Source organism: Simochromis diagramma, unplaced genomic scaffold, assembly GCF_900408965.1.
Source record: "Simochromis diagramma unplaced genomic scaffold, fSimDia1.1 OVJJ01000361.1, whole genome shotgun sequence".
In the NCBI taxonomy this organism is placed as follows: Eukaryota; Metazoa; Chordata; class Actinopteri; order Cichliformes; family Cichlidae; genus Simochromis; species Simochromis diagramma.
Genome location: NW_024386860.1, coordinates 3,731,046 through 3,753,435, shown reverse-complemented (window position 1 = coordinate 3,753,435; position 22,390 = coordinate 3,731,046). Strand labels below are relative to the sequence as shown.

The window sequence follows — 22,390 nt, the reverse complement described above, 5'->3', positions numbered from 1 at the left end:
GAATTTTCACAAAGTATTATTAACCTCTGGCACTATTGCAAAATTTGTGAGGAACTGTCTGGTCCTATAGATCAATCAAACAGAGAGAGAGAAAGAGAGAGACCCCCACAGAGTGAGTTACTCCTCTGTGGTCCTCTCCACGTTTGCTGAGGGAGCGCTGGCTCACCAGGGACAAATTAGCCACACAGGAGCACTGAGGCATCATGGGAAATTAATGATCAGGACCTCCAGGAAGTGAGCTAATGAGTCCTAGTGCCACACACACACACACACACACAGAGACAGACACACACATGGTAGAAGACACAGAAAGCAAGACAAGAAAAAAGGAACTATAGCCAAATGTGCACACAGCTATCAATGTAACTTTGGATGAGTGATAGCACTGAACCAACAGCTGAGTTAGTGTGACCCACACAGGCTGCACACACACACACACACACACACACACACACATTTGGAAAATCAGATAATTAGAGAGGACCACCAGTGGCTTTCGCCCATGGAGGCGTTGTGATTACTGTCGCTACACCCTCCCCTGGGGTGTTTGACAACAACCAGAGAATTAATACTTATCACAGCATACACACACACACAAACACCATCCAGCCAAGAGTAGTTGAACTAAATGTAGCTCTTGCAGACACCAGTTACGGAGATGCTGTGGCTCCCTGCTGTTATCATGTGTTGGGTACTTGAATGCACCACTTCACCATACAGTGTTGGCCTACTTGGGGCTGTACAATAAGGACTGAAAAGAAATTTCAGGAGAGGACAAAGGACGCTTTCTTTTTGTATCAGTCAGCTGCTTACCTTAGAGCAGACACCCAACAACAAAAGCGGTGTTTGCTGCTGAGTAATGAGACTGAATAAGTGAAACTATTCGGTCCACTACGAAGAACCCAGGTTTTCCTGAAAAACTGGAACAGTGACAATCTGTCTCCCCACACCAGTGGGCGCACCTCCCAAGGATTTAACTTTGCGCTGCAGTACAATAACATGGCCACACCCTTGTTGAGTGATTGGCCTAAAGTTTCCCCGGCACCGCCCTCGGCCCAGCGCATCCGCCCTTCCAGCGTTCCGTAGCCTGTTGCTGCCAAACCATCTGACAGTTTAAATTTATATTCTGCCCTATTACTGTACTCGAATACCCAAGCTTTAAAGTCAGTCTTTTTTTTTAAGTCATTACAGTGACTAGAGCTCACTCTTAAACCACGATGCGCAGTGTGGAGACGCGCTCAGCAACGTTTCTCTGTGGTGGTGCACACCTTCTTTGCAGCCTGTAATTGTTAACTTTTTTTTGTGAGGGACATCACTTCACGTAGTTGCATCATGGGAAGCTGCAGCAGCAGTTGACGCTAAAGTGTGAGTTTGTTCATGAGTTGCTGAAGCTCCTGAAGAAAGTTGTTCGCGGAGCTCCTTTGCGTCGGGTCTCGTCACCTGATTTTGCGCACCACTCCCAGCCGGTGCAGAACCTTTCCGCAGCGGCCAGGATGGGCACCTTGCTGTGGACACTCGGAACTCCGCCTGCTTGGAAAGCTACGATTGTCTTCTTCAATATAATATCAGCTGTTGTGGCCAAAAGGCACACCGTGTTTTGGAACTCTACAAACACAAGGTGAGGAGGGGGAGTCTGTGCGCGTAATGACGCTTCTCTTGGTACAAAACGATAAGGCTGTTTTATTTTCATCACTAGTGACCAAATAAATGTTCACTGTTAAAGGGTCCAGATTTGGTTTAATCTACCAGTTTAGGTGAGAATAAGCATAGCTGGTCTGAACTTGCACTTTCATGCCATTGCACAACATCTTTAATGATGCCTTGTGAATGACTCAGGCTTTAGTTGTTTAAAAGAATCTCAGCTATGTACCAGCTCACGTCAATGTTTACTTAAATGCAGTAGGGAGGGAAGCAGGTCAAACCTGCACCAAAAGCTATCAGGCTGTTTCCTTTAAATCAAGTAGTCTCAACTCTGTGAGTACAGTGGAACCCTCGGTCCACTTGAGAGAGACCTGAGTGATCTCACCTCCTTGCCGCAGCCAGTTATCTTTATCATATTGACCACACTCTAACCGTGGCTTTCACCTGTCTGCTGCTTCTTGGAGTTAGTGATTATGCTACTTATAGAAAGGCAGAAGTAAGGGTTTCTTCCTAAGTGTTTGTTCTGAATAGTGCCCTAGATAGCATTCTCAGGACACAGGTGTATATTAAAGTCTAAAGTGCTGCTGTGCATAAGCGAATATGTAGTCAGGTAAGGGGAAGCTGTGTGTGTGTAATGGGTTGATTGGGGCCATTAGCCAGGCAGAGTGTGGCTCACCTGCTGATCCAGGTGTTCCAGTGCTTGCTAATTGAAGGTTTGAGGTGGGAGACCTGCAGGGCCTGACGGGCTACTGCCCACCAGAACACATTCGCGACTCTCTTACACGTTTTTCTAGACTCTTGCTCTCTCAGAGGCCAGAGTCCCCAAACGCTCTTTCAGATGAACGACCTTTTTACTTAGCCGTTGGCCACAGAGACTGCTCTGTCAGTAACTGTTTTATCTTTATGATTTTACATTTGTAGATGCTCAAAATCTGACAGAAATGTGACTCCTGGGACTATTAATTTCCCCAAGAGCTCCTTTGTCTAGGGGGCAGGCTCTTGTAGTGGAGGTTATACCCGGTGTGTGCATGTGGGGGGAAAACTCAGTCATGTAATTGGGATCTGACAGAAATGTGGTGGACAGAAACACTGTGAGGATTAGGAAGCACCTTCTTGTTCTCCAGAGATTCAGGGATGAATGGTCACAGCCTGTGGCACGGCCACACAGTCTGCTGCAACACCACGCAATCACAATGCCATCAGCATCACGGTGGAGAGTAACCCACTGTGGCAGAGAATCACTCTCATCAGCAACACCACCCAATCACAAAGCTATCAGTGGTGCCGTGATGCTGCACCAAGTCCAGAATCCCCTGGGTTTACCACAAGGATTTTCCTCTCCTCTCCTCTCCTCTCCTCTCCTCTCCTCTCCTCTCCTCTCCTCTCTCTTCATTACCTCCCTTGTTACATCCTTCTCCTTTCATCTTTTGTCTGCACTCCCTCACTCCTCCTCCTCCTCTTTATGTCTCACAACTCCCTCCAGCCCAGTGATGGATATTGGCTGTGTGATTAGTTGAGCTTCAGTCATTTTCCCATACCATATTTTCTATTAGCTGCCAGCCAGCGAGCCAGCCAAGTTGTCCTGAGGCCTGTAAATGCAGCCAGGTGAGGGGAAGAGGAGCACAGGGACACGAGAGCCGTGATTTTGTTGGATCAACGTAGCAATAAGAGAGCCAAAGACTGCGTCTGACATTCTGAGTACAGACAGTCAGAAAATAACCACGATTGGCTTCCTGCTTTTTTTTTTGTCCGCAGTGCTGCAACAGATTACAGTGTAACTGTTATTAATAACCGTGTAAAACCTTTTTTTTTTGACATTTTCAGCATAACTTTGTGTTATTTCATCCATTCCCATTCTACATTGCCTTGTTTAACATCTTTCAGCTCACTGTTGTGGCTGAGATTTAGTTTCAGTGCTTTGATTCTTGCTGAAATGGCTCTGGTAAGTCCATCATCTATGGGCTACCTGGGCAACACAAAACCAGCAGCAGGTCAAAGATGGTGGCCAGAGGTATACTAAGTAAGAGAAAAGCCTCGTTTTCTTTTGGAGTTGATGAAACGGGACTTAAAGAGAGTTAATCTTGGATCATCATTCTCCATGTTGCCAGACGCATGACTTGAGATACCCAACACGGAGATACACACTAACATTCCTCTGTAACTGCAAATGTTGTAAACACTATAGCTTTATAAGCTAAAAACAGTTCATAGTTTTGTGTAGAACTGGCTTTGCTTGATTTATTGGTAAAATATTGATAATAAATTTGACCCCATGCACCAACCTTCTTTGGAAATGTAAGAAATTGTATTTTGCACATTCATGAACTAACAATAAGTGATTGAGTGTATTCATGGCAACATTATTCCTGTCACATGTGAATCTGGGAAAGCATCTAAAGACTAGCTTAAAACAAATGCTTAAGCTGCTTATAACAACCGTAGCTGGTGGAAAAACGGACTCTTTTTAATATGAACGACAGGATCCCATCTCTGGCCTTCACCTTTCCCTACAACATCTAGATTTATAGTTTTAATGAAGCAAGGGCAGTGAAGTGGCGACTGTAGGGCTTCACTGCTCTGTTCTTTGCTGGCTAATATGCTTGTAACAAAGGCTCAATGAAACACTTTAACTGGCACACATTTAGCACCCCCTATATTGAAAAATGAAGCTCTGAAATGAAAGTGATAGACTGACTGCGGGGTCGGCGTTGAACATTGCAGAATCGGATACCCCTGCCTCTTTCTTTTGTGGGGCTCCAGTGGTTCGATCGCCCTCTTTTATGATTTTTTATGAACACGGTTTACGATCGCTCTCCATTTTATAACCGTGTCTCTCTCAGAGCAATAGTTCCTTATTAGAAGAGAAATTATTTTTTACTTCCTGGAGCAGTTAAAGGTTAGTATAATAATATAACCCCAGTGCTCAAAGCTTGAGTGTGTGTGTATTTGTGAGTGCTGACAGTTTACCTTAGCTCTCCCCTGAGCCACAAGCTCAGACTGGTTTATTGGTGTATTCAGCTTCTTCTTGTGTTCCACGGAGAGCTTTTAAACCTGTTGGGCCAAACACGTTGACCAGCCTATTTGCAGATACAGCTGTGTCTGCTTTTTGCGCTGCATGCATCCTCATAAATTCGCTCAGGAGCCGTCAGGAAGTTTACTCAAAGCATCAAAACTTTAGGGATTGAATTACACTTCTTAGGGGACAAGAAATGGCTTGAAAGATTGGGCTGCTCATACATCTGTAACGAGAATAAATGTCACCCATACCTGGAGCTTTAATCACCTACTCCATTTTCTGGTTCTTGGCACTCACTTGTACTATTGCTTTCCCTCCTATCTGCCCGGAGAGGATGAAAATTTGTTGCAACAGTTCCCCTGGATCACAGCTCAAGCTTCAGTCTCTGCTTGCCAGCTCCTTTGCTTTCTCCGCACCCCAATTTTTTTGTTTCTGAATTTGCGTAGAGGCAGACAAGCGTAGTTTTAATTGTAAATGACATTAACATTTAAAACCCGCGACAGAAACATCGTAACCAGTTTTCCTTACCTGCATCCTCACTTGCTCAGACTTGAACTCACTCTGAAAGTTTGGACACAAACTTAATCTTTATAAAACATCAGACCAGACCCCTCTGAGCTCTCGCGCTCCCTCTCTTTTTTTTTTTTCTTTCTTTCTTTCTCCCCCCGTCTCTCACCCGCTCACACAAAGACCTAGGGTGAGCTCTAAGCCAGTGAAGCATGTTTAAACGGGGCATGAGGTGATGAATATTTGTATTGGTTTTCTGTATCTTTATTGAAAGCTGCCCTCATAAGTCCTCCGTGTAATCTCTGCTCTGTTTATGCATCATTTCCGTCTGTGTGCACTCGTGAATGATCCAGTTTAAATACCAAAGTAAATCACATTCTGCATACCATAGCTGCACTCACGTACACACACACACGTAACTGATCTGTGGGATTGCACAAACAGACACATGCAATATACAGTAAAATCAAAGCAGATAAGTTGTAATTGTGTCTTGTCAAGGATGATGATTGCACTTTTAGACTGATTTCTTTCTTCTCCTTATTTTATTCCTTCATCCAGCGATCTGTCTGCATCTATTACCCCTCTGTAGATTGGACATGCAAATGAATACGTTCCTCGGATTGCTTTCTCTTCTCTCTGTGTCTGTCTATGTACTAATCTCTATCTTCCCCTGGTAAATGATTAACATGGAGAACCTGGCTGAACTATAATCAACAAACCCACAGTGAGGTAATTACCACTTTATTCCCGGTCCTGCTAACAAAGCAGTCCCCCTCTCTCTCGCACTCTCTCTCACTCACTCTCTCACACACACACACACACACACACACACACACACACACACACACACACACACACACACACACACACACACACACACACACACACACTCTCTTCCTCGTTCTCTGAATATCACTTCATGTCTCTCTCTCTTTCTCATCTGTCATAGCTGCATCAGTGTCTCTCTCCCTTCTCCGTGTCAGTGCCTATTGTCTGACTTCGCCGCTGCGCTGTGGTCTGTGCAGATATAGAACCGCCTTTGCGAGTGCAATTGTGTGCGTTATCTGTCTTTGTAAATGCGCTTTGTCTGTTTGTTTGTGGTATCGAGTCTATTATCTGGAGGTAAACTGTGGTTGAGTTAACTTCTGTGTACACTCGAGCTTCTTCATCTCTGTCAGAAAACAATGCAAGGCAGTGATTTTTAGTGATTTGAATGCCTGAGAATTGACGTTGGGTGTCGTCGTTGTTGTTGGTTGAAGTTCATTTCACTGGAACAATAGCTCTGTCAGAGGTGTGTGCGTGCCTGTGTGTGTGTGTGTGTGTGTGTGTGTCTGTGCGTGCAAGCTTGTGGCTCTTACTGGCTGGTTAGCGTAAAAGGGAAGTCTTTGTTTCCTTGAAGAGATGCAGTGTGATAAGTGTAAGTTCTGGAAAAACAAAACCCAGAAATGCACGAGGATACCCAGCCCCATTAAACCACTCAAGGCTTTGATTCATTTCTGATCTTGCACATAATTCATCTGGGTTGTTTTTCTATTTTGGGGGGGTTGTTTTTTTTTTTTACTTTTCTCCAAACTTCCCTTCATCTCACAGCAAGTAGTGAAAATGGTTTAACAGGAAAAATCGTCTGTTCCGGTCAGCAGTATGTAGCTGTGGGAACATTTACCGACCACTGTGCCTGCCAGCCTCGTATCTAAATAGGTCATTGTTTTGTTTCCACTCGTTAGTTGATTTTAGGTGTGACTAAAGTGTTCGAGGAAAAAGGCATAATATTGTCTGTGGATGCTTGGCTTTTTTTTTTAAGGTGGGGCTTGCATATAAGAGTATTGTGCAACTTTGAAATGCCACATGGCCTAACTATCTCCAGCAAGTCTTTCCAGAAATATTTAGAGGTATCTACCATGCGACACTGCTTCCTTCACCTTTCATGTGTACATCTGTGTGAAATCAGTAATCCTCTATTTCACTGTTTAGTGATATACCTTAGAATGAAACCAGCATAATCGTTGCACGACAAAACTAATCTTTGCATTTGAAGTGAACGCTGAGATACACATGCATAGGAAGACTCGAGCACACTGTGCTGAAAATGAGGTTTGGGGCCTAGCAGTGAGGATGTCTGTATTAAAATGGATCAGATAGTCACAGTGCAGCTTGGAGCAGTCGGAGCAGACATGGTGTACAAGCATGAAAGGATGGCCGCTCTCTCCTCCTGGTCAGGATATTTAGTCAATCGATACCAATTTAACACCCAGATATTATCGCCGGCTTCTTGCATTATCGCTAGACTGCATATGGACCCATCTCTTTCCCAATTTCTCTCCCCACGCTGCCCTGTTTCTCTGTGTACACACATACATCAATATTAGGTTGCATTAAGCTGTAATAAGTTGCATTGTGTGAATGTCTCCAAGTGGGGTGGAACAGCTGTGGAATGAAATGAGGTTCAGTGATGTCTGCAGCTCAGTTGGCACGGTGCAGCCCAGCTTTGGCACAAAATGGCTGCTGTGGCGCATGTGTGTGAAGAGGGTGGTTATGGTGGTTAAGGGCCGTTGGTGAGCACTGAGCAGGAGCGCATTCATTCATTCACGACACACAATGAGATGTCATTGTTGTAAGTGTCAGGCGAGCTGTGTATTCCTTTGACGTACAAAACGCCAATTAAATTGGCACGCAAGAATTTGTAAACTGTGGGAAACGCCGTCACTCTGAGCTTGACCAAAACAAAGCAATCTGCTCGCTGTTTGGCTCATATGTGCATTTTCGAATATTTCATTCTCATTTTATTACGCGTGCAGGCAGAAACGCGTCTGCATGTACCTATAACCTCTCGCTGTACTCTTTCTCTCGGCTCAGAGATCCTGCCAAGAGGCAACTTGGGAATTCCCGCTGACAGAAATTGAATTAGTATTGACCGAGGCAAAGCAAAAGGCTGTAGCTGGAATCAGGATTATTGTACCAGACAAGGTCCTCACTACCAGGAGGGCACTGAGACATGTTTGCCATCATATCTCTATATTCTTTAAAGATGCTTAAGGACATTCACTCCAGAAGTGTTTCTTGATAATTGCTTAGATGTTCATACAGAATCTCCAAGCCAGTTTCCTAGAAATTGCTCCTGCTTTTGTGCGTATTTCCGTGCAATGACTCACTTGTTTTGGTCACTAACTGAGAGTCACAGTCATCAGGTGCAGACAGGACAGCCATTTTTCTTGCAAAACTCTAACTTTTTGCCTTGTTAGCGGACAACTTTTGTGTTTTCATCATAAATCTGCGACTTCAGGAGTGCTTCTCTCATGTGTCACGTAACCAGTAGATGGCTGAAAAGCGACAGTAGAGGAGTAGAGGTCTATGGGCTTGATGTCTTTTTAAAAGTCTTAATATTCATGTGTTTGATTTTAACGCTGCAGTGTGTCACTGGATTAAAGTAAAGAGCCCCACAAATCTGTCTCAGGTTTAAATTCTCTCTTTCACGTGTCACAAAGTGTCTGCGAAGTGGTGCTTTTAAGCTACATTTATTACGATTTGGGGAAATATCATAAATGTGCTTGATGTAATAATAATAAGGCACTCTGGCGTTCTGTCGTGGGGGGTGTATAATAGAGGATTTAAAATAATTTTCTTTTATATAAAAATGAATTCTGTTACAGAATGTGTGAGGAAAATGCTTAAAAGCACAGAATAGCATAAATTCCCATATTCTGATTACGGAGAATGTTTTGTGCAAGCTGCTAACTCGCAGCTTTTTGATAAGTATTAGCAATTATGTATTCTGGTGGTATGTATAAAGGATTTTTTTTTTTTTTAAGCTATAGGTGTGGCTGTGTACACTTTATCTACACACAACAAAGAAATCCTTAGATTTAAAAAGATATGTAAAGGGGTGTGAACATGCGTGTGTACTTATGGGGTGTATGTTTCATTTTTGCTCTCTTTTTATAGTTGTTACAGAAAAGTTTCGAGTAACACTTTCAGCTACACATATACAAGTATTCCTATTTCCTAAAGCCGCTTTTTATCCCGTCCTTTGAGATTTCCAGATAGATCACATGACAAATGTTGTGCTGTGTTGATATTATGACTCTTCTGTATTATTAATTAATTTATTTTTAGGAGACTTTTCCATGGTGGAACAAAAACTAATATTATTTTGGTATTGCCTCCCAGAAGTGTGGTAGCACAGCATACTGTGCAGCGCTCCCCCCAGTGATGTAAAACGCGTGCACAAACATTTCGCTTCTGTTTCTCTTTGCGCTGCCACACACACCACAAATGAATATACACGCTGCCTTGCCTGCTTCATTTTTTTTTTTTCGTCAGCCCCGAGAGATGGTAAAAACATTAGACCTGCAGTGGAGAAAAGTGAGGGATGGAGAGTGCGTTAAGGAGACGATGGTAGTGAAAGAGTCAACAGATTTCAACTCCCAAAACAGCTCAGGGAGGCCCCCAGGGATGGAGGGATGAGGAGAGAGGGAGAGAGGGAAGAAAGGATGTCAGCAGGTATTACTATCACTGTCACAAGAAGGCGTGAGGAGCAAACCCTCTCTCCACCCCTCCCTCCACACACACACACACACACACACACACACACACACACACACACACACACACACACACACACACACAGGGGCTTACTCACACACTCACCGTGACGCAGCCATGTATACAGGTGTCGTAGAGAGGCTCACACACGCTACCGTCACCCTGCCTGCATATACGCTCGCTCATGGATGCTCGGACTCTGGGGAGAAGCCATGTAGGGACCACGCGGCGTTTAGACCTGACGCTGCTTTCAGTTTGCGCTACAGTCTTTACCTGATTGCCACCGAGACATAATATAATAACACTTGCTTATTAAAGAAATAAACACCAGCAATTCTTTGAGGACTTCACTAAGATGAAGATATGGTTTTTGTTCTGTTTTGTTCTGTTGTTTGTTTTTTTGGGGGGGGGCGATGTGCGTGCATGCAGAAAAGATTTGCTTTTGTTGTTGCAATAACCTGTACCACATGATTTTTTTTTTGGGGGGGGTGCAGTGATGCACAGCTTGATGCTTGTCTCCGGGTGCTCTGACTGCTATTTTTCTCTCTTGCTCCCTTGTTCCTTTTTTCCACCTCTTTCCTCAACATTTTGTTCCAATGAGATCTTTTATTTATGAGTTCAAGGAAATGTGGGCTTTATTTTTCAGAATTCCTTATTTGATCAACTCTGCTATGTAATTGTAGCTATATAATTGCCATCGGTTAACCCCCTACTGTGTTCACTTTTTAAATGTGCACAAGCACATATGTATCTCTTAATAATCTGCATGTTATTAGTTTGGTATCTCGCCATGTTATGTTACTGTGCATAGCGTGGGGGGGGGAGGGAATACTGTGAAAACCAACTCAATTTTAGTTATGCTTTATCCGCCACTTAGTTTTTTAAGGGCTTAACTTGTGTTTTCTTTAATCCTTTAAGTAAACTTTTATTTTTTGGAATCGTTGATAGTCTAGGAGTATCGGGAATGGTGGTTGCGTTTTGTGCTGAATGGATGGAAATAGCTTTGTCCCAAATCTCCATAGTTGTGGCCTTGTAGCAGTAGAACTCATGAATCTCATTGCTCCCCTATTCAGCTGGAAATGGAGTTCTTGTACACGGTGCGCTTCTCAAAACACTGTAGCAGATGCTGCGCGTTTATGATCGCAGAATTAATCTGTGCGTTCCCCTAAAATACACCCGGTGACAAATGCCTAGTCATAAAAGCCGCAAAATCACTCACTCGCTGCGTTTGTTTATTGCATTTATCGATGTGATGGATTTGCCTGCAGAATGGAAATTTGGTGAGGGCCTTGTTGTTCTTCATCAAAGGTTCATAATTAACACCTAAACAAGTGAGTTTTTGTAGTATTTGTCGCAGCGCGTGTCGCTTTGCTGTTAAGAAACAAAGAGCACTCACCCACAGTCACACATACCATGCCTCCTGTGTGTTAATCTTGTAATTTTGGGTCATTCTGGTTCATTACTTAAAGTAGCGACCAGTCATCTTTAATCCCAAATTAATCAGTTAATCCCAGTCCAATGCCAGGCTGTTATTAGCACCACGTTAGCCTGGCGTCTGCACCGCTTCTCTTGACCCTCACCATTTCCTTCCTTTCTGCTCCTAAATCCTCACCACCACCACCACCACCCCTCCTCTTATTGTGTCTGAACCTTTCATCAGTGTTGTGGAACACAACTGGCCCCTCTAAGAAATTCAGAGGCATCCGGCTTCAAGGCAGACTTTTAAATCAAGCTAAGTGTCAAGAGTATAAATTTTTATTTCACACTCTCGAGCTCATGTACTTGAGCTAAAAATGCTGTATATGCTCAGTTTAATAAAACATATTCAACAGTCTTATCCAAACCCTAGCCGAAACCCCATGCAGACTTGGCAATAATGTAGTATTTTTGTTCTCGGCTCTTTTGATTGTATCGGGCTCTGTAAGTGTCCTACCCCTGGTGTGAATATGTGTTCATGAGTGTGAGGGGCAGGGTGGGGCAGGGTGGGTGGCTGTGCGTGACTAGAACAGGACAAAGCTGGCTGCCTTGAGGGGAAATAAAGGGGACCCTCCATACCCCCGACACACAGAGCGATATGAATCTTAACCGTTGTGACGGAAAAAGATGGAGAGGGAGAGAGAAGCGTGGATCGGCTGTGATGGTGGGAAGGGAGAGGGAAGGGGGCAGTTTAGACTCCTGGGATTCCAAAGCAGTGACCGTGAAAGTGCTTAGATAAACAGAGAGGGAGGGAGGGCAAAGTGGGTAAAACGAGGATGGAAGAAGCATTCGGAGGAAGAGGAATGGTGAAGAAGGTGTAGACACACTGACTGGTGAAGGAAATGAGACCTGCTGAAGATGGGGTGAAAGACAGAAGATGAGAGTGAAACCAAGAATAGAAGTTTCTAAATAAGTTCACCGGGAGACAGAGAGACTGAAAGGGACCAGCTCACTCTATTTACTCCTTAACTCGTATGCCTCTCCAATCCTTCTCTCTCCATCGTCTCCCTTCCTCTCCTTCCCTCTGTTTAAATTATTCAAGCCTGTTGGTTGTATTAGAGCAGGTTTCCTTGACATGTCTTAACTGTGTATGTATGTGTGTGTGTGTGTGTGTGTGTGTGTGTGTGTGTGTGTGTGTGCATGTGTGTGAGTGACAGACAGAAAGACAGCTCTAGGCCTCCAACTGGCCATTCCTAAGGTAACAACCACCAAATAATCAGACACTGGGAAAGTGAGAAGGAATGCACACCTGGGATAAATGGACTAGGCTGCCTATCCAGCATTGACCTTCTCATCATGGCGAGGGAGGGGAAAAAACAGAGTACACAAATGGGAAAGAGTGTCTACAGCATCAGAACTGTGACCTACTTAGTAAATGATGGATTCTTAAAGCCAAGTCTGATTTATTGGCTGAGTGTATGTGCTTTATGAGCGCCCTTTTCACTATATTGAGTGCATCTGAGCAAATGTGTGTCTATGGGGTGTCGCTTGCATGTCCTCCTTAACCCACTTACACAGGTGGGCTGAAAGACCCGGGGCTCATGTAAGTGTAGTTAAGTATAGTTAAATAATAGATGAGAGTGTAGAGCGTATACTACAAAGACTGAATGGAAGAGAAGAAGTCAGTAACAAAAAATTACAAAATATTGGTTTAACATTGTTCGTTTATGCAACATGAGAAATGGCACCAACAGCAGACATCATCACAAAAAAAACCCACATTCACTCCAAATACTGCTACAAAAATGGGTCACATTTGATTGAATGCCAATTTAGAGCATTTGAGTTTCATAAAAGTGGCACAGAAACAGAACCTTTCTATAAAATTTCAAAGCAGCCTTCACCTTCAGAGTTGTCAAATCCTCGTTTTATCATTCAAAGGACAGACAGAAACTCAGAATGTATGACAGCCTATGGATGCGGACAGTGACGATCCAACTATGGAGTCATTCTGACTATTGTTTCCATTTTAAACACATGTGTATAAAGCAGACTAACAGATACTTTTTCTTCCTTTTCTTGTTTTTTTTAAATCTGTTAAGAAGCTTGCCAATGTGCCCTTTTACAATGCACCGTACAGTCTATTGGCATGGCAACACTGGCAACTCTGTATAACAAACCTTTTTATAGTCCATTTACTCAACTTTAGCATGACGGTTTCTGAATATAGATGGATCTGTCTGCTCTGGAACTGTGCAAATCCGAAGGGCCCAGCCAGCAATACATAAATATTAGACACATGATGTTGACACAGCAGATGAGCCCAGCTGCCACTTTGTAGCAATACGCTTTGATAGATATTATAAATAGTTTGAATCATTGGTCTTGGTGTCCACCCATCATAGTTGTCATTGTTCCCCACCTCTCGTCATATGTCATTCCTGTCAGCGTCTTGGCGGTGAGGTACTGTAGCTAGTTTATGTGTCTGAGCCTGGCACCTGTACAAATCAGCCCTGTATTTATTCTGCAGCTCCATTTAGACTGCAGAAACATGGAGAGCACTCATTACTCTGAGGTTTAGGCTGTCCGACCGAGAGATGCAGGAAAAGGACGGCTAGAACGACGGATGGATGGGTGGGGCGTTGGCTTGGAACCAGTCCCAGCTCCGGATTGGTGGTTGTCCTAGCAACGGCACGACTGACCTTATTTACCCCCCTTTGTACACCCCCTTTTCGTCCATGCACTCTGCTCTCGTCCCGTGCACATTTTTTTTTTTTTTTTTTTTTTTTTTTTTTTTTTTTTTTTTAGCCGTGCGCGCGCACACTTTCACCATCACTCTTCTCTTCACGAGAGCTCAAACTCTTCGCCTTCTGCCTCTTTTCTCCCTTACACTAATCTTAAAAGTGTGGCCGCTACCGCTCAGGGAAGGTGAGAGAGTGGAGCCAGACTTTTAGCTGCTGCAGCGCTGGTGGGTACAGTGAGGCAACATTTCGCCATACACTGTTTCTGGCCAAATGGTGAAAATTTAAAAGAAAAAGGACCCATAGACTGCCAGACTGCACTCTTGGCCATTTATGCTGTAGACCGTAATTTCATACCTCAAAGGAAAAAAATCACTGGAAAGCTTATTTTTGGATCAGACTGGACCACACATGGCGAGTTGTGCCCGTGTATGAGAGAGGTCTGTCACAGAAGGGGATGATGGTTTCTGCAGACATCCTGCCATATCAAAATGGCTCCGATGAATTGGTTTCCATACTGATGGGTCCTCTGGGCCTGAATTGGGCAATTTTCTTCAGCTCTGCTGGCCATAGCTATGCATCCTGTTGTGCTGCTGAGTCTCATAGAACAGACACATATACACAAACTGAAGAGAACCTTTGCCGTAACAGGCAGAAAATAGACTCTGTCTTTACCTGAGGCTGAGAGTCCTTTAGGCCTGAAGCAGCAAGGCTGTGTGTTTGTGTATCTGTGTATTTTATCAGTGTCTGGGAATTGATAGCGAATGTGGTTCCATGAGGCAACCTGCTGATTCACACAGTTTGAATGAGAAGTGAAGAGGTATGAATACCCTGTGCCTTCTGGTCATTAAATAGAGCCTGGAGGGCAGGAAAGGTGCAACCAATCACTTCATCTAGTTTACTCACATATGCACACCCACAGCCATCATAGTAAGCGCTTACATACTCATATTAAAGCACAATGCAGTGTATTTGAACATGTGGACACACATATCCTTTTGAGGACGGAGGTTTTTTGCCTGGGTGATGACACAGGAGTTTCCTGGGAAATGTTGAGCAGTGGTGGAAAGCCACCTAGATCCTAATGCATATTAATGCAAAAGTAATCAGAACTTGCATGTGAAGATAAAACAGACAGAGACAGGAGAGGGGAAAATGTAGCAGGAAAGTTCACGCAGCACTCACATTTGGAGATTGGGAGTTTGTAGAAAAGCAAAAGGTCTGGTGGAGAGGAGAGCAACACTTCCTGCTGACCTTGAACAAAGCAGAGACACACAAATGCATACACACTTGTGTAGAGGCATACCAGACAGGAAAGGGTAGATAAGCACGGCAGCTTATTTCCCTTAAGTCTCTCTTTCCTCTCTGTGAGGAGTGGTTGATCAGTGTTTGGCCACAGTTTGATGACACTGTGAATCTAAAGAGGTGGGGTTTGCAGAGTGTTGAGGATGTGGGGTGGTAGGAGGGTTGTTTAAGGATTTCTGAGCCAGCTGGGCAGGCGGGGTCGTGGGGGGGTCCAGATGGTCAGAGGTGGGGGGTGACATCCTTGTTTGTGTGCGTTGAGGGGAGTAAGCACCAGGTTAGACACAACATTGGTGTTTGGGCTCTGGACACAGTAAGGCTTTGTGTGAGCATGGAGGGGGGCACGGCTTTGGGAACGGGGGGTGGAGGGGCCCTCATTCTGTTTTCTTTTACGTTTATGTAAAGAGTAATCGACTGGGAGAAAGGGACATGGTGAACAGCAAGGTTAGAACCATGCAAATTCTAACAAAAAGTATCGAGTATCAAAGTACTGCTCAATCTGCTTGAGTTTCTTCAAGAAGTTTCGCCTCTCAGGCTTCTTCAGTTGTTACTGACTGGGAAGGACTCCCAGGCATCCTCCAAACCAGTTAGATAGAACTGAAGAAGTTCATTTTAGATATAACCTACCATGACCCAGCTGACTGAGAATCTCCACAATTTCCTTTTGAAAATAGGATAGCCTGTAGAGTAGGAGTTAACTGAAGCTTTGCAGACCTCAAGGAAAGACTCTTCAGTTATCTGGCTCATTCCCTTTTCTCTACTGTACTGTCTTTGGGCTCTCTTTGTCATGAAATCTCCCATACTTTCCATCAGTTGAGCTGCATTGCAGCTCGTCCTATAAAAGTCTTCCCAAAACAGACATATTAACTTGAAAAATGTATTGGTATTAGTTGTGGTCACTTTTAGTCATCTTTCATGTCTTCTGTAATCAAATCTGTCTCTAGTAGCAGTTAATTGTGATTCAGTGCCTGGTTGTTATCATTTGGTACCAAAACATATTGAAAAAAATCAGTTTGTAGAACGATATTTAGCAGCAATAACTTGAAGCAATAATTTTGGGCATGACTTTATCAGTCTCTCACATCATTGTGAAGGAATTTTGGTGTTTAGTTCTTCAAGGTTTTTGGGCATTTGTTCATACACAGATCTCTTAATGTCCCATCAAAGCATTTTCAGTCAGGTTGAAGTCTTTAACTGGCTTTAATTGGGCCATTGCAGCACTTTTCTTTTCTTCTTCAGTCATTTTATTGTAGATTTGTTGCTGTGCTTGGGATTATCATCCCGTTACATGACCCAATTTCAGCCAAGATTTGGCTGTCAGACAGATGTGCTCACATTTGACTCTGGAACACTTCGGTATACATGATCGAGTTCATGATCGACTCAAGAACAGCGAAGTGCCCTGGCCCCGTGCCTCAAAACAAGTCGAAATCACCCCTCCACCACCACGCTTCATAGTTGGTATGAGGTTGATGGTATGATGTGTTTGGGTTTCTGAGAGTTTTGGCTGAACATCTCTGCTTTGGTGTTGTCTCTCCAAAGCCTTCACATAAAGACCTAAGCTGTGTTGCCATGTGACATGTAGCTCTTTGCTTTTTGGGTTTTTCCTACAGTTTCTGTGGGCATTGCATGGGCTGACCTTGGGCTGATGGGACGACCACTCCTGACTAATGCTCAGTAAATCAGGATTAGCAGCACCTGGCTGCTACTTACTTTAATTCCGGTGGGGGCAAAATACAGGACTACATGCAGCAATGCAAAAATCATTTTTACATGACTGTATGTCTTTGTGAAGCCGATAGAAATTAGAAGTAGACTGTATGTAAAAGATGCATTTTCAAATTCCTGTTTTAACCCTTTAAAGTCTAAAACAATTGCCGGGAAATGTTATAAAAATGGAGTGCTTAGTGAAAGTGTTGATGGGAAAAAAAAAACTAAAATTATCATGCATCAAACATTTTTTATTTTTATTTTTTGCAAAATAAAAATATACATAAATTAAAAAAAAATCCAAAAGTAGCCACACCCTAAATATTAGCTCAATTCATTGTTTTTGTTTGTTAGTTTGTTGTTAGTTTGTTGTTTGGTGTTGTTTTTGACTGTTTTTGGTGACTTTGGTGGTTTAAGAAACACTGGAATTATTTTTCAGACTCAGAGGCTCAGTCCATCTTTTACATACAGTCTGTGGGTTGATTACATATTGGGTAGAGCTAATTGCAGAGCTGCTGTGGCTGGTGGGGCATTGGTAATATTTTTCCGTATTTCAGTGACACCGGTTTATGGGTGAGCATCTGACCACATGCTGTATGGCATGGCCATGGTTTGAGTCCGACCAATCCTTTGCCGCGTGTCTTCCCCTCTCTCTTTCCCCGCTTTCCAGTCCACCTCCACTGCCACTATCCAATTAAGGCAAAAGCCCAAACAAATTTCAGTATATTTCAGCCCCTGCATCCTGCTAAGCAAGCTTGTCAGATAGCTCATTCGCTAATGAGTAAGTTTGCCTGAGAAACTTTGTATCATCGACTCCAGTGTCAAAACTGACTGCAAATTCTGTACTTAATGGAACAGTTTATGCTACAGCAGAGTACAGTTGCATTAAATTTTATGGTGCAATAAAGCCAATATGACTCCATGGGTTTCCATTCCCTTCAAGGTTATGAGTCGCAAGACAGTTTGTAGCTGGTCAGTGTTTGTGTTAATGTTCATTAACAGTAACAATAATTAAAAACTATGACAGTCATTATGGTTGTATGTGAATATTGAAGTTGCGTTATTCATTTTGAGTAATGACTCACCTTGAATCCACTCATCTTTCATCATCAAGGTGATTTCCCACCCATCCTGCAATGCACAAAGAAAAGAAAAATGAACAACATTTTACAAGCGTATCTTTCTTGAAAGCACCAAAGATCTGTGTTACTACAGTATCCAACATGAAGACTGAAACTGTGTCACGCTATGCCTAGCCAAGGTAGGGTGACCATGGCGTGCTGTGCCTAGTCAGCGTAGTGCCCAGAGTTAACAGTCATCCTGCTGTGATTGACCAAAGAAGGAGTGAAGCTAGACCAAGCCTTCTGGCCTCCTATTGTCACCTGAAGGAACCAATAAGCTTTTATTAAGGGCTTTGTTTATTTAATCTACTGTACTCTGACTGTATATATACATTTCCTGCATTCATTCGGCATGCACAGTACAGTGTAAGTATGTTATTAGCATTTTCATTGTAGCAGAATATTTGTATCCCCGGTGTTTATGTGAAGTACTTTCGTTAAGTGCTCTAGTATATTCGAGATGCATAGCATGCAGCTGCTGTGCGTGATCAAGTATCCTTTCTGTATTCCTGAAGCTGTGTTGCAAGATTGTTGCTCCTTTAATTATTCTCTCATATTAAAGGATCAAAGGTCTCTGCCACAGTGAACTCCCTGCATTTCATTATTATCGCACACGCACACTTTTGCCTTTTGTCTGCACACATTTACATGGACACATCCGCAGCATGTCAGCTATGTTCAGTCTTTCAATTCCGCATTTGATTTCCTGTGATTATAAAGGGATAAATGTTGGTCTTTTCAAGTTCTTCACTGAAGAACCCAGCATGTTATTTTTGATTCTGCTCCTCTGTGAGATTTTTCTTTATCAACCACAAGCTTGCACCAGTCCTGAGAAAGGGTGTCATTGATAGCCCTGTGGCATGAGGGACAGAGCATGTTTTATTCTCCTGAAGTACTTTCATGTCCTGGTGCTTGTGAACATGTGTTTGTGTGTATTCCCGCCAACGTGTGCCAAAATGCAGTGAGTGTGTGTTCTGTGCCTTTTCCCTCTCCCTTTGGACCCAGCCAATCCTCTTTGTTACTTCCATAGGTTTCTCCCACCGATAGGCTGCTTCAGCGCTCTGTTCTATGACACCCACAGCTCCACAGTGCTCCCATGATGCCCCTGTGCTGTCACCACTCTGCTGCATGGCGGCTGGCAGGAGGGGAGGATGCTGAGTGTAATTAGGGCGTACCCAAGCCTACTAGGACCAGAGAGGGGGGGTGGAAGAGGCAAGAAAGAGGGCTGACAGTTTGACATCAGTACAGCACACCAACTCTGTAATTGCTGGCATACATATGGTGCAACCCAAGGTTGCAAGGTTGTGTGGGGTAGCGAGTGGGGTAATATGGGATAGAGAGAAGTCAAAAATAGGAGGGAGAATGCAGGCTGAAGAAATAGATGGAGGATGGGTTCACATCATCCAGAGCGGAGAACAACAAGGGAGGAGATGGAGTAGAAGCAGGGAGTAAGGAAAAATGCGTAGTGGGCTTTTGGGTGGGGAAAACAGGACCTAAGGAATGCAGAAGAAGCTGGAGCTGAATGACATGTATAGCAGGGGGTGCAGCGTGTTGACACAGCACACGTCTATTATTACATGCACATACACGCACACACCTGCACACACACTACCACAGCTGGCGCACCTAAGCAAACATTTCTCTGCCCCAGAGGGGCTTTAAAAATCACCACGGGTAGTATGAAGAGTAAATGTAGTGTTGTGCTTGTGTGTATGTGCTTTTTTTTGCGTTAGCGTTCTCTTAACTAGAAATTCAAGTGCTTTTCTATGGCTGTAATTAGAGCGCACAGGTAATAGAGCTGTCGCACATAACTGCGCACACAAACACACGTTCACAGAGGGGATATTGATCAGGGGAGAGTGTGTGTGCGCGTGTGTGTCCTGAGCGAGGGATCCTGATCGATGGTGTCCTGTCCTGTGGATAGATTGCCAATTCTGCACGGTCGCTATTGAGCAGGAAGCAGCTTTGGTGAGATTTGCCTCCAGGGTCTCACCTGCATCCCCAAGACACACACACACACACACGCACACATAGTCGCACATGCCTTTCTGCTTTTGTGGTCTCGCACAGAAATACACACCTGCTGCACACGTGCTCAGCTTCAGAGTTAACACAACGCTCATTTCTATTCTACTTTTTGAGCTTTGGCCTCCTTCTCGCCGACACTCTTGTCATTTCTCCTCTCATTGCTCCATCCATCTTTGATACTCTCTGCAGATTTGTTGGACCGTCTCAGTCTCTTGCTTCCTGTCATTTCTATCCGTTTCATTTTGGCTTGCATCACTTCTGTCTCATCCTCCTCCTTCTCCACACTGATTTCTTCCTCTTATTTATTCTTTTGGTCTACTCTCTGTCCGCCTACTTAACTTCAGAGTACTCTGCCGTGCACCACCACCGCCATCCCCTCCCCATTCCACGCTCCTTTTCCCTCCCATGTTCCCCTTGACTGACTCCCAGCACTCCTTCCTCTCTCCTCCGCTCTGTCACCCCTCTATAAAGACTCCCACTGACGGACCTGAACCTTCTGCCCAAGCCACATTCTGCCCCTCATTCTTTGCTCCTGCACTCCATGCGAAGAGGAGACCAATTAAAGTCCGTCTCCTCTCTTCTTCCACTCCGTTGTTCTTCTCTCTGTGTGTCTGCACTCAGGCTCTCTGGGGTCACTAATTAAAACACTTTACTTTTCTCTTTACTCCACTTTTTGCACCTGTATGTCCAACTTCTTCCTTTGGCTTCTTTTTAAACATATTTTTGTTCCAGCTTTTCTTCATCCTGTCTCCAAAACTTTCTTTTCACCAACCTCCTTCTGTCTGCCTGTGGGACTCGTCTCATGTCTCTTCATCACTCACAGGCCTTTCCTCCATTAGTCACACGTTTCCCTTCCTATTTCTTGTCTCCCTCTTTGTTCTTTCATGAAGTCTTATGATATCTTTATGTTAAGTTAACCTCTCTTGCTTTGTCTTACGTCTTCTTCCCTCTGACTTTATTCTCATTCTTTCATTCACATATTAGCTTGTACATGGGAAACTCTTTATACTGCGGGCTGACAGGAAGTCAGAATCCTCGCTCTGAAAGATCGCACATTATGCAGCTCCTCTGTCCTAATGATGCTGTCTTGTCCAGAGTTGTTGTTATGCCAAACTCCAGTCAGCCTTGACTGACATGGTTGTACATGCACATGCACATCCGCTTACGTTTGTACACACATCTATCTGTCTATCTGTGCTGTGCAGTGGGAGAGTGGAAAGGAGAGGGAGTCGAGTTTATTTTACGCTGAACTCCCCTCAGTGGTCTTAATTAGCATGTGAGGAATTTTTGCTCTCTCTAGCTGACACTCAGCATCGTCACTGGTCCAGAAGTGTAGCTGTAGCATTTGAATCCCACCAAATTCTTGTATTAAAAAAGATCAAAATGTTGTTTTATTGCCTGTCACAAGTGTTGGATGTGCATTTGGAAAATTGTGGAATTCCTGTCCTTTCTCTCGCTCTTTCTCTATGTGTCTGCAGTCTATCACTGCCTCCCCCCTCCTTCAGTCATGTATCAGTCTCTAATTGCTACATGCAGTATTAATGCCGTTGTTGTTCTTCCTTCCAGGTTAACAGCAGGTGATCTGTCTGTCCAGCTGAATTTCAATGATTACCTGGACATCCACTGCCCCCACTACCCCAACGAGGAGGCCGTGGGTCACGGGCAGCCGGAGACCCTTGCCCTCTACCTGGTGGGAGAAGAGTCGTTCCAAGGCTGTGTAGAGACCAGAGGGGCCATCAAGAGGTGGGAGTGTAACACCCCTTTTGCTCCATATGGACCAGTGCGCTTCTCAGAAAAGATCCAAAGGTTCACGCCCTTCTCACTGGGGTTTGAGTTTCTACCAGGGAGACACTACTACTACAGCTGTGAGTAGATGATGTGTATGTTTTTGTGTGTTGGGAGAGGGTAAACCGATTTAGAGAGTCAAACATATCACAGCTTGAGCTCAGTGTTATATGAAATTTTCTGACATGCCTGATGTTTGATGATCAGTCATGTGACAGATATAACAAATAGATACACCGTTAGTTATTTAGCAGCCATACAAAAGATTCCTAACTTAATTGTCTGTTTTTTAGAGATATCAAAAGTCAAACATGTCTTAATATGCAACAATTATGAAGCTTATACGCAGACAAATCGGTCTGCAAGTTGTTGTTGTTATTTGTTGCTTTGATTCTTGTCAGTTTCCAGAAATATGAATAAATGGATACAAATTTTTCCATTATATCAGTGCCCTGAGATTTTTTTTGTCCAGCCCACAAACGCCATCTGATTTTTAGTTTAGCATAAGAAGAATGTTGCCTTGAATCTGAAGTATTTAATATTAAATAAATGTTAAGTATTAATATGAGTTAAGCATCTAA

The 22,390-nt window shown here is 43.7% G+C and overlaps 1 protein-coding gene across 2 annotated transcripts in view; it reads left to right on the top strand.

The window, feature by feature from the left end:
• Window positions 1-1,061: 1,061 nt before the first annotated feature.
• si:dkey-246i14.3 (ephrin A4) overlaps window positions 1,062-22,390 on the top strand; it is a 33,851-nt gene continuing 12,522 nt past the window's right edge. Inside the window, exons 1-2 of one of the 2 annotated variants that reach the window (XM_040029785.1) lie at window positions 1,062-1,618; window positions 21,591-21,889. In XM_040029785.1, coding sequence (XP_039885719.1) covers window positions 1,494-1,618; window positions 21,591-21,889 — 424 coding nt within the window. In that variant the 5' untranslated portion in view covers window positions 1,062-1,493. The remainder of the gene's footprint in view (window positions 1,619-21,590; window positions 21,890-22,390) is intronic. The other variant, XM_040029786.1, reaches the window with a different exon arrangement.